The sequence below is a fragment of the Cryptotermes secundus genome, unplaced genomic scaffold (assembly GCF_002891405.2).
Source record: "Cryptotermes secundus unplaced genomic scaffold, Csec_1.0 scaffold166, whole genome shotgun sequence".
Classification (NCBI taxonomy): domain Eukaryota; kingdom Metazoa; phylum Arthropoda; class Insecta; order Blattodea; family Kalotermitidae; genus Cryptotermes; species Cryptotermes secundus.
Window position 1 is genome coordinate 563735 of NW_019720562.1, and position 18941 is coordinate 582675.

At 36.9% G+C, this 18941-nt stretch overlaps 1 protein-coding gene across 3 annotated transcripts in view; it reads right to left on the bottom strand.

Moving 5' to 3' along the window:
- LOC111868390 (protein phosphatase 1H) overlaps window positions 1–18941 on the bottom strand; it is a 37565-nt gene that overhangs the window by 7210 nt on the left and 11414 nt on the right. For 2 of the 3 annotated variants that reach the window (XM_023859004.2, XM_023858985.2), the window contains exons 2-6: window positions 12807–13051; window positions 9380–9541; window positions 8273–8470; window positions 7356–7538; window positions 6502–6609 (exon numbers count right to left, since the gene is read on the bottom strand). In XM_023859004.2, coding sequence (XP_023714772.1) covers window positions 6502–6609; window positions 7356–7538; window positions 8273–8470; window positions 9380–9541; window positions 12807–12998 — 843 coding nt within the window. In that variant the 5' untranslated portion in view covers window positions 12999–13051. Of the gene's footprint in view, window positions 1–6501; window positions 6610–7355; window positions 7539–8272; window positions 8471–9379; window positions 9542–12806; window positions 13057–18941 lie in introns of all 3 variants that reach the window. The other variant, XM_023858976.2, reaches the window with a different exon arrangement.

The window sequence follows — 18941 nt, forward strand, 5'->3', positions numbered from 1 at the left end:
CATTAGAAAATGTTGAGTCCCATGTTTCATAACTTTATTATAGGCCTTGCTGAATTTCCTTGAACTCTGGTGGGAAAATTTATCATACTTATTAAATTATAAGTTTTCAATAAGGTATTTCTTTTCACTATCAAGAAGGTAATTTATATTAATATCCCCACAAATAATATATTGTGTTGAGGTATAGAGGTTTCTAAGCACTGTATCTAGTTTTGTTATGAATGTATCAATGTTTCCAGTTGGAGCTCTATATACTGTAATTATACACAGTCTGTTGGAGCTCAGGTTTAACTTAACAGCAAATACCTAAAAATCTTTTTCTTTACAATATCTTTTTAGGTCTATATTTACAAATTTCAAGCTTGTGCGTAGATAGATGCATACTCCTCCTTTTTCATACAAGGTTCTACAATAGTTTGCTCCCAGTTTATAAGAATCTATGTTTAACTGTTGTAATTCCAAGAAATTCTTGTGATGTTCTGTGAAACACAAACAATCTAAACTTGATATGTGTTTTGTAGTTTGTGTTCATTTCTTGCTTCTTCGAGTTGTGGCCCATTCAAGGCTCTGAGATAAGAGAACCTCAGCTCTACCGAACCAAAAAACCTCACTAGAACAAGAAAGAGGTACTTACAAGTGCGACCAACGTGTGTGGGCGAGAGAAGATAATAATTGAGTTTAACAAAAGGTAGGTGAGGGTGCAGTTACAAAGTGGCGCTCATCAATGTTGGGCCAGTAGTGGGAACAAAAGGAGAAACGGTTACAACAGAGTGATGACAAACATAGGGGCTAAAAGTGGTTGGGTCAAACAAGCAACTGCAACCACAGTAACAAGTTCTTGTGAAGTAGTGTTAAGATATTGTAAAGTCGACGGCCAGAACGTTCCTAAGTAATGGGTGGGCAAGCATATGCGATACATGCTGGGAACAATGGAACGAGGTTATGTAACCTGCTCCTATTCAATGGCGCAGTAAATAGACTTCGCAGAGGTGCAATATGGCACACTGCAACAGTAATAGCTATCACATAACTGGCTTTCAATAGAGTCTGTGCCACGAATGTTGTTATGCAATTGTTCAGTAAACACATTTAAAAAATATAGGCTGTTTTCTGTGCGTAGCTGGTGGGAAGGCTATATACGGAGATTCCAGGAATAACCAAGGCAGTATTTGAGAGTGTTTAAGTGACAGTGAGAGAGTTCTCGATAGGAGACAGCCACAGGAAGTTCATAGGAGACCTGTGAAGTCTTAAAGTGTGATTTGAAGACTGTGTTTGTGTGCAACACTGGAAGCGTGTAAATCACTGATAGCATTGTAATTTAAGTGCAATTAAGACAGGTTGTAACCGAAGTGTTAATAAATCCAATCATCTGCACTAGAACCTGTCATTCTCATCATGTGTATCACCCTACATGTGACAACATTAAGGGATTGTGTATTAATAACTTGGGCACTCTGCTTAAGTTTAACTTATTTTTAAAATGGTATGTATTTATTTATTTATTCAGCCCTGCAAAATTAGCATCATTCAGATTTCATTGCAGATCTTTGAAACTCAATGTTTTCATTCCCAATTAAGCCCTCAAACCAACAACCCAACTGGGTACTTGCCAGCCTTTAAACTATGCAACTGGCAGCACTCCAAGTATGCCCTTGCTTCTTGCAATTGCAAGGAAAAACTGTCACTGATCTGTCATCTCTCCAAGGAGGATTAAACTAAGAGAAGCATTATATCTAAAAAAGAAACTGTAGCCTTCAATGTATGTTTCATTCCTTATCTGAAGGATCACAAGAACTACATGAAATGTTTTACAACCTCTGAACCAGCTATTTAGTGGTTTTAAAAATGTTCTGTCTAGTACATTGTATGGCCTGGAGACAAGCAATATATTGAAAATTTGGAACAGGTTAATGATAGTGATGATGAAGTGTGTAATTACAATAGTGGAAGTCAAGGAAAAGTTTCTGAATCCAGTGGGTGTGTTTCTACTGTGATAAACTCAAAAATGAGGAAATGAAGAATTCATGGGTGATATAAGAAAAAAGAGGCCTAGATTGGAATAGCAAAGAGAGTGACAATGGGAAAATATTGATGATTCTTACTGTTCTAGTAAAATTCAGTTTTCTGAAAACACTTGTTCCATAAAGTCTGTCAGAAGTGTGTTCAAGGCTTGAAAGCTATACTTTGATGATTCAGTAATGGTCTCTACAGCTACTGAAAGAAACTGGTAAAAGCTATTCCTGTAACAGGCAGTGGAGGCCCATAGGGGTGTGAGATATTGAGGCTCACACATTTTATAGCCAGTCAGCTCACAGGTGATGGTGAGGGTTGTCAGCCATATGTGCTGGCCACACTTTATCCCAGGAAGATTCCTGGTATTCATTTCTGTTAGAGGCTGACTTGACCCCATGGCCATAGTGCCGCTGGAAGGATTAGGTAACTTGAAAAATCCAATGACCTCATTGGGAGTCAAACCTGCGACCTTCCAGCTTGTATCACAGTGTCTGAACCAACTATGCTACTGTGTGCCCCTGAAAGAAACTGGTATGCTCACATCTGAGAACATGTGTTATATATAGTGGAATCACAACTGATAGTCTCAAAACAAGCAAGATTGTTGCAAAATTGGTGGAACCATTTTTCAGCAGATGACACACATTATGGATGGATAATTTCTGCAATCACCAGCTCTGTTTCCTTATAAAAACAAATAATGTAAATGTAGCTGGGTCACTGTGGCTGAACAGGTAAAAAGTTCTGGTTGTAAAAGAGGCAAAATGAAACAGGGTGTAATAGTATACGGCTGTGCAGAGCGGCCTCCGTAGTCTAGGGGTAACATACCCACCTCATGACTCAAGGTACGTGGGTTCAAACCCGGCAGAGGTCGTGGAATTTTTAAGGGCGGAAAAATTCAGGGAACAAGTCCTCTGGGAGGGACTTTAAGCCGTGGGTCCCATGTCGTAGATTTACGGCATGTAAAAGAACCTCATGTCTCTAGGAGACATCTGAGCTAAATTTGGCCAAAAAGTTTCCAGCCCAAAGTAGTTTCCAATGCCTCCGGTAGATGGGGAAGTATTAGGTACCACTGCCAGAGGAGGGGCGACCTCTCTGACAGAAAGGGACTAACTATTAGATACCACTGCCAGTAGAGGATCGGAACCTTGCTGGCAGAAAGGGACTAATAGCGAGCACCAGTACCAGTAGGGTATGGAGACAGTAGAATTAAAGGGGGACACACAATGGACCAATAACTGGCCTAAGTGCATGGGGAAACCCACCCCCTCAATACTGAATACTGCTGTGCAGAGTAAAGGAATGACAGTGATGATGAAGTGGATGGATAAGAAGCCCATGTCATTCATTTCCACATTTCACAGTGACACCATTGTGACAAAATTGAAGAGAAAAAGAGCTAAATAAAACAAGAGTAATACAGTTTGTTCAAGGAAAGAGTGCATCTGAAAGATAAAAAACTGCAACCATACAAAACTGAAAGGAAGAGAAGCACTAAATGGTGCACAAAACTGTTCAAGGGGCTAACAAATATATGAATACAAAGAGTCTCTGTTCTTCACAGATAAAGCAAAAATTAAAAAAAATTTAGACTATCTGGCTTTCAGACTTGGAGTAATAAAAGGTTCTGAGGTTCACAAAGCAGTGTTTATGAAGAGTTCTATCTTCTATCATATAATACCATGTGGTTGAGTGAATGTCAACCATACTTTTGAGAAACATGTTCCCTAGATCTCCAATGTTGAATAGTAAAACAAGCAGGATACCAGCAAGAAGCAGGAAGCAAGCACAGCATAAGACAGAAATCTTCAAATAATAAAAGAAAAGAATTATTGGAAGCATGAAGGAAGACTTTAGAACCCCCTTGTCCTCTGTCTGAGAAAAAAGGCAAGCCCATAAAGAATGTGCCATCTGATGCAAGCCCAATGGAACACAGTGTAAGGTGTAAGGATTGTGGAATAAGTCTGTGCTTTGTTGATTGTTTTGAGATCTACCGCACCACGGCCAACTTATATCAGTAAACAAGGTAATATCTTGCAAAGAAAATATGGAGCATGAAATCTTACACCATTTGTAACATCAGAAAATTTCATAAAATTCTCTTTAATAATTTCTAAAACACAAAGTAATAAAAAATGCTGTGACAGGTGTCTGCTACAGGGCCCTTTTAATACTGCTGCAGCTTAAAACTTGTAAGGATTTAAATGCTGGTCTGAGGGGTTAATAAAACGTTGTAGTGAGCGGGTTTGTGAATACTTCTGAGAAATTAGCAGCCCCCAATCCTCAAGGTGTAGTGATTGATTCCAACCATACAACTCACATAGAAATGATGCAGTAGATGCTGTCAATTCTATTTTCTGGTTGTGATCCAATGAATGATTCAGTTCAGAGGTAATTATTTGTACTGTATTAACTACGAGAGGATGATGAAAATGATTTAGGAGTAACAGGAGAACTAGCTGTTGCCAGTCTCAAAACACTACTGAAACATTTGCATGGAAGAACTGGGGAAAATCAGAAAACGTTTTTTTCATTTACAATGTACTTGACCAAATTGTAAGTAATTCAGGCTATACAGCATTGAATGATATGGAGGTGGTGCATAACAAATTGGAAAGGATATGGAAGGAAGTGGTTATGGGCTAATTTAACCATTTGCACACTATGTAACAACCAGACTTGGAGGAGGGGGGGGTAACCAGCATTAAGACCTCCACAGCCAATGAGACTGGCTTGTTGCTAATCAATTAGTATGCCATTTCTCACAATATGTGGCATGAAGCGTACATATTTAGAGGAAAGAATGGGCTTTTACACGATATACTTCTATTGTTTGAGAATCATTTGAGGTAAGTAATGTAGGGTTCTCTGGCAACCGCATTTACCCCCCAAACAGCACTGACATCAGACATTCCTGGCAGCTAGTTCTACAGCAGGGGTCAGCAGTCAAGAGTTAAAATACTAAGCTAGAGTTCACTTGGAGGAACTTAAGAAAACACCTCAGTCACAATAATCAATGTCCCAACTCCCAACCAAGGGATGAACCAGGCTACAACTGAGGTCTTTATACACAAAAGACACATTGTCACACATTTGAACTTGCTTGATTTAAAACTGTGGAGGCTGGTACACAGAAGATGGTGAACTATGCATGACTGTGATAAAGTAAGGAAAAGACTTGATCAAAGTCCATAGTAGTGGTGAAATACAAATCCATTTTCAGAGCTGGGTATAGGAATGAAAGACTAGTCAAGCAACCTAGTAGCAGTTCTTATAAAACACTGTAAATATCACCCAGTTACAGTGACCTGTAATTAAGTTCTGTTTAAGTAGAGAAAATCAGCGTTGCAGGCATGGAAATTCCCTGCCCCATTCCCTTCAGTCATGCAGTAAACTACCACTGTACCATGATAAGCACCATAATTCCACTTCATCCGAATACTTTACATACACTGTATTAACAGTAAGCCTAAAGATGAAACTGTTGGGCTTAACAGTGTAAATGCAGGCCCAGGCTGTTTAGTAATAATTTCAAGGGTGATATTACAGTGGCAGAAAATAATTCAATTCAATTGAATTCTTTAATATTTATGTGCTGAGCCAACAGCCGCAAGCAAATTACAGACACAGCACAGCGTAGGACAATGACAACAATTTTAGTGGTTATATTGAACAGCTGCTGTACATGAATAGGGGTGAATGAAAAAGTGATGAACTTATGTGATAGAAACAGTGCATTTTGAGGCTCACATGCATCCTTGCTGAAGCACCTATTAGCATCAGTCTGTCCATCCATTTGCATGATCAACCAATGGGAAGCAGACAGAATACATGAGTCTTGAGTGGTTCCAAACCTCCCTTACCAAAGGGGAGATAGTATTTCTACAAGAGTAAGGTGTTTAGCTATAGATCACAGGGAATGGAAGGCAGATCCCTTGTTTAAAATTTTCTTGCCAACACAAAACAAATCCAAAGTCTCTAAATGAAAGGTACCATGTATTACAGAATTTAAACTCTCAAAAGAAGAAGAAAATCTTCTTCTTCTTGTTTAAATATAGGTAGGCGCATATGTGTGTGTAGGGGGGGGGTTGTAAATTTTGTCCTCCCCTATCTGTTCAGATGGTCATATTCCATTACTCAAATTTTACTGTGTATCAGACTACACCAAACATTCTTATAGGGTATCAATATTTAACACTTTCATATTGAAAACAAAAATTAAGACAACTGTCCATATCTAAAGCCTCCAACACATGGATTTATTTGCATTTCTGCTGGCTGAATGAAAACAGCCATTAACTGATCAAAGTTACAGCCATTCTTTGGAACACGTCATACAGAACAAAACTGAGTGTTACAGTCATGAAGCACTTCTTTTGTTTAATATATACATACATGGAGGCATTTCCTGAAATGCCTCCATATTTATATATAAATAGTAACATTCTAATACAAAACTTACAGGTTTTACATAATAACAGTACTTACTTCTGGCTGGGAAAGCAGGAATGGTTTGATAGCTATATTAGAATTCAGAGCTTTCAAGTCATGATCACCAAATCCACGGGTTACTCCTATAGTGGCAAGAACTCTACTCTGAAATGAACCACAGTCAAAGCAAAAATATGAAAATAAAAAACGGCTCAAGTATGTCAATTACATTTGGTGTGAGAATCTTGTTTACTAATTGTTGACTTGGTAATTTTGATACCAGCACAATGCTGAATGCTCTGGATGGAAGTTTTGAAACTCCATTTACATGCACACATATTTCAAATTATGACCACTGAGTTTCAGCTGTTATTGTACTTCAATGTCTCATACTTCCCTACTACATCTTGAGGCAGTTAAAATTTCTAAAGGTGATAAACTTTGTAACGCCACCTTCTTCACTGTCATTGTAATACAGATACATATTTAACATTGTGCAGAAATTACTTGCATGCCAAGGGGGGGGGGGAATGAGCAGCCACTGAATGTAATATTCAATTTACAAAGAGAGTTGAATTATCTTTAGACAGGTTAACTTACAATGTTAAAGAACATATGTATACCACACTGGTACAGAAATAATCTGTTTTAATCACATAATTATTGAGTTTCTTTCATTCTGAGGGAAAGCACATTGTCTCTTGAAGGCAGATCGACAGACAGACAAAAAAATACATTTAAATTAATACTTAATGTTCTCCATTCATTTCTTGTTTGTGAATTTATATTAATTAAGTCCAGTCATAAGGAAAACAAGTCATAAAAATGCAGTGAATCCCATGGTTACTTTGAATTTGAGCATGTTCATACAACTGCAACAACTAGGTATTAAGTAGAATTAAAATCCTCACCCTCTTCCCTTCACCATATACAACAGGAATTTTCAGATCTTCAGGGGTCACAGTCTTGTAAGCCCAGCCTGTCATGTGGGCATCTCTATATAAAATCCTCTTTCCCAGATCTCTTTGGCTTGGCCTTCTGTTGTAATACAGATGGGTGAATTCCTCACCAAGAAGTTCTGGTTGAAGTGCAGCCTGAAAATTGTACTAATAGGTAATATGTAACATACTGCACTAATCTGCAACAGTGAAATATTTTGATCAATGATTTTGCCATATTCTTTGCTAATCAAAATCTGATAATTACCTGCAAACAGGTCATCCTCATGCATATCAGTATCCGCTAGCCGTGATGCAGTCACTGATGCTGTTGGTAGGGACGATGATGTATTTAGAAGCAAAACTGTTTCTCCTAATCATATTTTATGGTGGTACTTTCTTATTAAAATATTAATTGTATTCAGTATGAATATGTGTATATATATTTTGTTTCCTAGTGAATAATGGTTGGCATTATTATTATTATTATTTTTTATTATCATCCAAATGACACAAGTTGCATTGTTTTGTCTGTTTGTGTGTGTTTTTGTTTCCTTCTTTTATTTGTGCTTACTCTATAAGTGACTTTTGGGTTCAGTATACACATAAATAAATAAAGGACTGGACTGAATTATTATTGTTCCTATAGTTATTTCTAATAATAATAATAATGTTAGTAAACAGTACTTGTCAAAGTATTGACAATTTAAAAAAAAGTTATGGCTTGTAGATATGTCATAACAGTATGCTGAACTGTGTTGAGTCTGTCCAATTGGAAAGTATTCAAACTTAAGCTTATGTTTTCTGAATATAACTTAAACAATTTGTTAAGAAATTCAATTTACTGGTTTCATTCAAGAGATGTCAAAGAACTTCAAAGAAAGACTTACCAGCTGTCGAACTCTCTGCCTTTCACTTTCTGGTGTAAAATCATTTGACATTGGAATGGGACATCTGCTTTTGCACAGTACTGCTCGTGAGTCTCCAGCATTAGCAATGTACAATTTTCCAAGAATGAACAATGCAACCAATGCTGTGCAGCCGCCTTTAACCTTGTACTTCTGTTTGTCTTCTCCAATTAACTGGTCCTGCAACAGTTCAAAAAGAGATATCAAAGCTCTGTGACATTCATATATTAGTTCACAGCTAGGGCTACCTTGCAGTTTTGTTCCAGGACTTTGGACAATGAAAATACAGGTGAGAATGAAAGTGTTGCTTAAAACGAGACTGGGTAACAAATATCTCATCACACAGGGTCTTTAGTTTATGACGCTGTGAACTTACTTGGAAAATAAGCTGGCTAAGACTAGTTCAGTGCAAGTATAATTGCCACATGCTCTTCTGGTGAATCACAAAGATATCACAAAAATGAATAAATCACTGTCTTTTTCTCGTAGCAAACTGACACTGAGTATATGGTGTACAGTACTGAGAAACATGTGTCCTTAGCTTCACTAAGACAACCCCCCCCCCCTCTAAGTATATACTCTTCATTATATTGCTGCTATTACTTACAACTTCGGGAGTTTGGATAGCTCAGTTGGTATAGCAACAGACTATGGGCTGGATGGCCCAGGTTCAATTACCAGCAGTGTAAGATTTTTCTCTTCACAGCAACAAGACTGGCTCTGGGGCCCACCCAGCCTCCTATCCAATGGGTACTGGAGGCTCTTTGCTTGGGGATAAAGTGGCAGGGGCATGAAGCTGACCACTCACTTCCATCTAGGGCTGAGGTCAAGAATTGTGGAGCTATACCTCCACTTTCACATACGGCTTTATTGCACAGTGCTTAATTAATTAGGCACAGGAACAACTTTGTCTTTATTTACAACTTTCTTTTATTATTTTGACTGTTAGCTGTGTGGGCCCCATTGGTTATAATTAAATTTGAATATCTAGAGTAAACTGAATAGTGAGAGTGAGTGAGTGCACGTGAGAGTGAGTGTGTGTGCATGAGAGAGATGCACATACAATTTTTAGGAACATTTCAGAATTACCATATCCCAAAATGCTGATTCCAAAGCACCTGTTATAAGTGCCTCATTATCCACTGCCTTTTCTGGAATGAAGAATGTAGTTCCATGTTTTGTTGATGCCTCCAGCTGCATGTAACCGTCTAATGGTGGCAACAAATGATCAATCACATCCACCAATTTCTCCTGCATATCAAAATACTTTTATGTTACATGTTTATAAACTCTACACTTTACAAAACCAAGGAGTTCATACATAATTATATACTTCCATTTGCTTTTGCAAGTTGTACTAGAATGCCATGAATAAGTAAAAAATTAATTTTATGTCATCATCTGAGATTTTTTTATACTGAATTTTTATTTTGAATGAGTGGAAATTTGTGGTCTAGCCACGATTTGAAGCTACATCTGTTGTTGCCCTCAGGAAACTTCAAATCAACTGAATCTAGACACAGTCCCTGAACATTCATCATCAATCACAAAACACTGACCTGAGATCACATTTAGTATTCAAAATTCAGGACATCTGACACATGCAAAAGCAAATGATGTTAATATTTCCACTTTGTTTCAGATTTTGTAATTATAAATATGAATTACTAAAATACTGTGAACTCTTAACAAAACTTTGTCAGCAATATATGCAATATAATTTCTTTACCTTATCTTGTAATCAAACTGCTGTAATTATAAACACTTAATTTTTAGCCTAATATCATTTATAATGGAAATATTTACTACATTTACAGTGAAATTTAGTATTCAACTTTAAAACAAAAACATAACATTAAGAGGTAAAAGTGTCCTTCCTGATGCTCAAACTGACAAAATTTTTAAACTGAAATGGTTCAAATTAGAATGAGCTGTGGCTAATATACATATACCAGATTTTACAAATAATTTTTCAAATCACAACTGGAACAAAAGATGAAGAGTGGATAGTCTGTTAATTTTATCTTACATTTTGCTGAACTGAACTGGACACCACTGTACTGCATATTATATTAATTCATTTTCCCAGTGACAATTATAACAAAGAGCCCTACCTTCTGGGATATAATACCATGTATTCCAATAAAAGTCAACCAATGTCCCTCCAAAACGCTGGTTGACTTTCAATGGACTACACAGTGTTACATCCCAGAAGATAGGACTCTTCATACTCATAGCTGTATGAATCTCAAATTCTACAATAATTATTATAGTTATACACTATAGCAATGAAAGCTTAAACATTTAAGTTGGCATACATTCTTAACTTACCATCGGAAATCTTTTAATATCTTTTTTAACATTTTTAATATACTTTTAATATTTTTTTAATAATATATTCAACATATTATAAATTTGATATATGGTATACCTTATCTTTATCTTTCATTTTATTTATGTATTTGCTACTTTAATTATAACACCAACTAGGGGCAAAAGTTTTATATTAGTATATAATACGACGCGTTGCACCAATAGGGATCCATATTGGTATTTCAATGACTATACGTATTCCTGTGTATAACTGCCTGATGATGGTCTTATACGACTGAAACATGTAGCAGCAATAAAGACGGAAATTAAAACTGAGTACTTGTGCTGACAGTAGACATAATTCCTATATATATATATATCTGAAACACACAACAGGATGCAACCAATGAAGATAGTGGGATATGCGTTCCGTGCCACTTCAGCTTCCTCGAATGGTGAAAACTTGAAAGAGGTAGATCAGCTTTTAGAAAGGTCTGGCCATTTCCCACCACAGTAACGTATGTAGGTTTTACCGAAAGTCACGAGCAACTTTTTTTTGCATGAAAACTGGGAACAGCAAACGAAAGAGAGTATGGTGGTAGGTGGGACCAGTTGTTGTGTTAACCTTGAGTGTCTTGTGACGTCAATAACTTGCATCATGTGACCAGTATCACTCCTAACAAAATGGCTGACAACCATATGTCGTCTCGCCAGCGTGCTGTCATCGAATTTCTTGTGAAAGAGGAAATCCCTGCTGCAGAAATTCACCAGACTTCAGCGTGCTTATGGAAGTGTGTGCATGGGTGCGAGCAGTCTTCAAAGATGGGTAAAACATTTTAAAGATGGGAACACCAGCATTGAAGATGAGCCTCGGAGCGGTCGTCCTCGAACAGCCTCAACTGAACGCAACAAGGAAAGAGTGGATGAGATCATTGAAGACGACAGGCATGTGACTGTGGACACAAGAGCCTGAAAACTTGGAATAGGTCACAGTGCAGTACAGGAGATGATCGAAAGCTTGGGCTAAAGGAAAGTTTGTGCTCGCTGGTTCCCGCGGTTATCGACCGAAGACCACAAAGGTCAGCGAAAAGCCATCACCTCAGAACTGCTGCAGAGATATTGACATGAAGGCAATGATTTTTTACTCTGTATTGTGTACAGGTGATGAAAGCTGGTTTCACCATTTCAAGTCTGAAATGAAACAGCAGAGTATGGAATGGCACCACTTGCATTCTCCATCAAAAAAGACGGCAAAGACAGTGCCATCAGCTGCGAAGGTGATGGGCACAGTCTTCTGGGATGCAGAGGGGTTTATTCTGGCCAAATTCCTGGAACCTGGGCAAACCATCAATGCTGCTCATTATGTCCAGACACTGCACAAGCTCTGTCGTGCATTGCGCGATAAACGTCCGGGACAAAACATCATCATCCTGCATGACAATGCTTGCCCCTATGCTGCTCACCTCACATTGGAAGGAATTGCAAAGATGGTGTGGGATGTTCTTCCACACCCCTCCTATAGCCCTGATCTGGCACCCTCCAACTACCATCTTTTCGGATTTGTGAAGGATCAGCTGTGTGAATGTCTTGAGACAAGGGAGGCAATTCAGAAAGAAGTGTGTCAGTGTCTTCGGATGGCTGAAATGGAATTTTACAGAAGGGGAATTTTCAAAGTTCCAGAATGCTGGGAGAAATGTGTACAAAGAAGTGGCGATTATGTGACAAAATATAGAAAGGTCTGTAGAATGAGGTGGTGTATCTGGTTTGTCAATAATAAAGCATGTTACTTTACAAAAAATTGTTGCTCATGATTTTCAGTACGACCCTCGTATTTTTCAGGCTCCACAAGCATCCTGTCCAATCCTAATTATGACTTTTGGGTTTTAAAATGGTTTGTAGAGATTTTAAGAATAATAACCTTATATTTACAACATGCAATCACTTCAATAAAATTTAATTATGCTCCCACCACAGATTAAGGCTAACTCATACTGATGGTTGGAAAAGTGACAGGCACTGAGATGTGCCCTTTATAGTTTGGGATGGGTAAATTTAGAAATCTTATATGCTATGAACACTCAAGAACAACACCAATGAATAAATGAAGTACAACACTGATATGTACTGACAGAAATAAGTAATGTTCTTATGAAACTAAAAAATCTCAGAAATTCTTCTACAGTGTTATGCGAAATGTACTTACATGAAGAATATGATGAAGCTGGTTGGCAGCAGCTACTGCTGCTCCTGTTCCAGCATGGCCATCGAACAGTGCAAAATAAATATAAGGCAAGCATGTTGCAGGATTCATACATTCTGGAGATGATGGCATCTTTCTTAAGTCTTGTCTAATACCTCTCATGTTCCTCTCTCTTGATTCTGGACGTTCCAGCATAGCCCTTCTCAAACAGGCTTGATCTTCATTCCTGAGAGACTTCCCAGCATTTACTGCTCTGCAAACATGGTAAAAGTTAGGAATCTTTACATGATGTAAGTATATATAATGTTTGAACAAAGCTTAAGAAATACTAGAGCATATTAAGAGTCATATCTTCTGGACTATAACACCGTGTAGTCCAGTGCTTGCTCCATGTTGGTTTCATGCTTGTCTTACTTGCTTGAAGATGTAGGTGACATGTTCCTCTGAAATGTCAGTTGAGTTTTACCAAACTACATGGTGTTATATTACAGAGAGAACACTTCATAACTACTGCTGTTAGAACCTCACATTCTACATACTACATTTACTGGGGTGAGGGAAAGTAAAATAAAGTCTGCAACAGTGAATATTATTAACATACTCAATTTCTTAAGCCATTGTCAACACCTGAGTTTTTATTTTTGAATAACACCATGTCATATGTTAATGAAAGTCCTACACTGGGGCACCACTTATGTATTGGTCAGTGTCATCCCTCTGCAGCACTGCTTTTGAGCACATTTTGCCAGACTTACTGGAGAATGTAGCAGCCTCTGTAGTCTAGGGGTAATGTTCCCACCTCATTACTCAAGGTACGCGGGTTCAAACCCGGCGGAGGTTGTGGAATTTTTAAGGGCAGAAAAATTCAGGGAACAAGTCCTCCGGGAGGGACTTTAAGCCGTGGGTCCCGTGTCGTAGATTTACGGCACGTAAAAGAACCTCATGTCTCTAGGAGACCTCTGAGCTAAATTTGGCAAAATGTTTCCCACCCAAAGTAGTTTCCAATGTCTCCGGTAGATGGGGAAGTATTAGGTACCACTGCCAGAGGAGGGGGGACCTCTCTGACAGAAAGGGACTAACTATTAGATACCACTGCCAGTAGAAGGTTGGAACCTCGCTGGCAGAAAGGGGCTAATAGCGAGCACCAGTACAGGTAGGGTATGGAGACAGTAGAAATTAAAAGGGGGATGCACAATGGACCAATAACTGGTCTAAGTGCATAGGGAAACCCACCCCCTCAATATGGAATACTGGAGAATGTCCCACTGGATATTTGATGAAACATGAGGTTCATGCATGCAGCCCATTTCAGTAACACCACCAGAAATTACCCTGGGACAGCCTACAATGGGCAATGGATAATTCAATTCAATTCAATTTATATTGATCCTTTGTGGTACAACAATGACCAGTAGATGTGGAATTAGTCACAGACAAAACCATACAAGTTGTATCACATTAACAAGATATGAATATAAATACATCAATAATTCATCTCCACAATACAGTATCTCAAACATTGGTCTAATATCTAAAAGCAGATTATTTATTAGGACATTACATCAATTATTACTTACAAACAATACCCAGACTACAAACAAGTCATAGATGCCTGCACACTTAATACGCAGGACACAGATGGAACAACTTGTGTACATTGTATGACAGCTATATGTTTAAAATGTTAAAACTAATGTACTGATAGTACTAAGATGTGATGAATATATATGAGCAGATTATAAGTATCATAAAAAATTTTACTTAGTACGGAGTATAACCCAGGTGTTTAGTTTACTTTACAGTTAAAATATTCATCCAAGGAATAAAATGAATTGGAAAGAAGAAACCTTTTTAGCATCGGTTTGAATAGTTTCATTTCATTACTAAGACTTTTTATATGAGGTGGAACGTGATTATAAGCTCTGATACCAGAGTAGTAGGGTCCTTTTTGGAAAACTGTCAAACGTGATGTAGGAAGGTGCAAGTTTGTGCTATGTCTAGTACTGAAGCTATGAATCTCATGATTTCATTTGTACAGGTCTTTATTTTTTACGACAAACAGTATTAATGACTATATATATTGTGAATACATTGGCAATATATTTCATTTTTTAAATAGATTCCTACAGGAGTCTCTAGTTTTTGCATTCATAACTCTAATTATCCACTTTTTTATCCTAAAGACATAGATACTGTTAGACATATTACCCTAGAAAATTATACCGTATTCCATAATAGAATGCATATAGGAGAAATAAATCATCTTAAGGATTTCTTGTGATATAAAACCTTTTGCTGTCTTAACAGCATAACAAGCTGAACTCATTTTAGTTACTAATTGGTCAATATGAAGTTTACATGATAATGTTTCATTGATGTGTAAACCAAAAAATTTAATATTTGACATGTTAGTAATATGCTTGTTTCCGCAGCATATACTGATATTAGTTTCTAAACTATTCTTTGTCCTGAATAAAAGGTAATGAGTTTTTTTGAAACTTAAAGATAACAAATTGGCTTTAAACCATTCATTTATGGCTACAAATTGTTTATTCATATTAGTTTCAAATTCCAGAAGGCTAGGATTAGACATTATGACGCTTGTGTCGTCAGCATATAGGATGATTTTTGCATTGTTAGTTATTACGTTAGGAAGCTCATTTACATGCAACAGGAAAAATAATGGACCAAGGATAGAGCCTTGCGAAACACCATGCTTTATGATCTCCCACTTGGAGGAGGTACTATTATGAGTTTTCTTGTTATCTAATACCACTTTCTGATATCTACTGTTTAGGTATGATGTAATTAATGCTTTAAATGTTCCTACTATCCCGTAGTGTTCCAATTTTTTTAAAAAGTATATCATGGTTGACACAGTCAAATGACTGATGGCAGAGACCAATAACCTGGCCAAGCTGTTCATCAAACCTTCATCTCCTTGATTATTTTCATTGGGGGCATCTAAAAATGTGGTATATGCTTAAACAGTGGGTACTACAGAGAAACTACTGCAGCACATTAAAAATAGCTGTTCCTTGGTTCACAACATTGCTGGCATTTTTCAATACATCCATCAAACCATGCATCTTTGGGCTGAAGCCTGTGTAGCAATGCAAGGTCAACATTTTTATCACCTACTGCAACCTTAACAACAGCTGTTACTCCCTATCAATGGAATAGTGTAAGCACTCTTTTGTCTTGTAAACTACACTTTAGTCAACTGTTCCATTATTTCTAGAAGAAAACACCTTTGTTTTAATATCATTATTATTGTTATTATTATTTATTTAATCCATAGCTGTAGAGAATTTACAATTGGACATGTCAAATATTAACAACCTCACATGAAAAATAACATAACATTCACACAGTGATTCATCATTATAATAAAGCAATAGTTTGATTTGTTTCATTCTGGTCCGTCACACTAACAATTACAAATATAAATCACTCCGTCCAATGTGACCTGTAAGTTTTTTTACTACATGAAAACTTAACACCCTTACATGTTTCGGTCTCTGTGGACCATCTTCAGAGGGCAAACATCACTACAAATAGGAAACCACCACCACATAAGTTGTTTAGACGTAAAGTACGTACACTTATATGCTACAATACATAGTATACAAAATAGACATTTCACCAAGTTCAAAGTTAATAGAAAGTCCGTCGAGTGTAACAATTTGTAGGTCACTTTTTATTATTATTTCTGCCTTCCATGTTTCGGTTTGACACAACCATCATCAGAGGCACTTGCTATACTTATGGAAACACTGTCGCTTTTTTTTTTATGTTCACAATTATGTTTGTCGTGTGGACGGTGCTACAATATGTTGACGTGTAAAAGCACAAAACATGCTAAGATAGTTGAGTACACTCTCAAGTTCTCACTTTTCATCCAAACCTATTTTTAAGTTAAAACGCTACAGTGTTAAAATATTTGATATAAAATGCTGAACTCCTCCTTGTTAATTCATCCCGAAGATGGGAGACGTCAGCTTGAGGTTGTANATTTAAGAATAATAAATACTCCAAAAATACATAAAAATAAATATTTTAAACATATAGACAGATTTATTAACAAGCATTTTACATCAACAATTAATAATAATAAATACTCCAAAAATGGCATAAAAATATACAGACAGATTTATCAACAAGCAGTCTGTGTCAACAATTATTAAAAAATTCTTGAAGAGAATAGAAGACATTACACAACAAATAATTCTTCAGTTTCTTCTTAAAAACATTAAAATTTATTACATTCTTTAATTCAGTTAGAAGGCCATTAAATATTTTGGTTCCCATACTAATCACCCCTCTCTTGCTACACTCAGTATTACAAAATTGTATATACAAATTGTGTTTATGAATAGTGTTATAGCCATGAATATCAGAATACTGGGCGGTATAAATCTTATTTTTTATTATAAAACATAGGATCCCAAAAATATATAAGGAAGTAACAGTTAAAATCTTTAATTCACGAAATAAATATTTACAGAAAACTCTATTTTTAACACCTTTTATCACCCTTACACATTTTTTCTGCAGTTTAAGTAGAGTTTCAGAGTCCTTTTGCACCCCACCCCAAAAAATAATACCATATTTCAACATGGACTCAAATTTTGCAAGATACACACTTCTTAAAACAGTTTGGCTCACTGAGTTCCATAGGGATTTTATCAAGTAGGTAGTCTTGCTAAGTTTTTGACACACATATTGGGTGTGGGTTGCCCAACTTAAATCTTCAGTAATGCAAATACCCAAAAATTTTACATCCACTGAACAAACCACCTCCTTATTATTTATACAGGGTGTCCCAGGAGGAATGTGCCAAACTTCGGGAGGGTGTTCCTTATGTTAAAGTATGCCGATATAACCCAAAACACCTATGTCCAAAGTTGAACGGTTACGGAGATAATGGCCCGAGAAAAGTGTGGTCTTCTAGCGGGTCCACGGATTATACCTATCAGCTGAGAGGAATTATCTCTGTTTGTCCTTGACTGCCGTGATTCATCCTATCCGTGCTTATGGAGTTGGCTTTATCAGAACGCGCAGTCAGCACGTTACGTCATCGCTTACCATTCATGTGTCATGTACAGTGCTTGGAACTCTTAACGACAACTTTGAGATGGCATGCGAGTTTTTTGTACTTCAATTTTATGGCTTCATGTCACTCACAAGTTAGTTTGATGTTACGTACATTATTAACGTTACAGAATCCACATATTCCTGCCAGTTTTAATATCTATTTTGTAATCAACAAGTGTGTAACCCCGGTCAAAGTTTGACACTTCTCTGGCCATTATCTCCGTAACCGTTCAACTTTGGACATAGGTGTTTTGGGTTATATCGGCATACTTTAACATAAGGAACACCCTCCCGAAGTTTGGCACATTCCTCCTGGGACACCCTGTATATAAAAAGGGTCTGGTAATTGGAATAGATCTACTTCCCCCAAAAAATAATACCGTTGACTTATCCATGTTTATTATTAAACGACTTTCATAAAACCATTTTTCTAATTGAGTCTTTACATTTTGCATTTTTTCATTTAATGATAAAACATTTTTTCCAGTAATCAATATATTTGTATCATCAGCAAATAGTACTACCTCTGCATTATGTATAACTTGGGGCAGATCATTTATAAATAATAGGAATAAAAGGGGTCCCAAAACAGAACCTTGAGGTACACCATATTTAATTGCTTTAAGGGATGAGGGAACTGTCTTCATTTTTGATGAAGTATTTTGATCCATATAGTGAATTTCAACAAACTGTGATCTATCTGTAAGATATGATCTCATCCATGCATGAGATATTCCTCTCAGTCCATATGGTTCCAACTTTGCAAGCAGCAAGTTATGATTAATAACATCAAGAGCCTTTGATAGATCCAGAAATATACCAAAGGCCAGTTGTTTATTATCTAGTGTTTTCTGAATTTCTCCAATAAAGTTTGAATTGCCGTAAACGCGGATCTATTTTTTCTAAAACCATTTTGAGCATTTGATATCAGATTGAATCTATTTAAGAAATTTACAACCCTTTTCTACATCAATGTTTCAAGATTTTTTTTGGGGGGGGGGGGGGGGGGGGGGAAAGAAAAAATTGAGTTTGGCTTGAAAT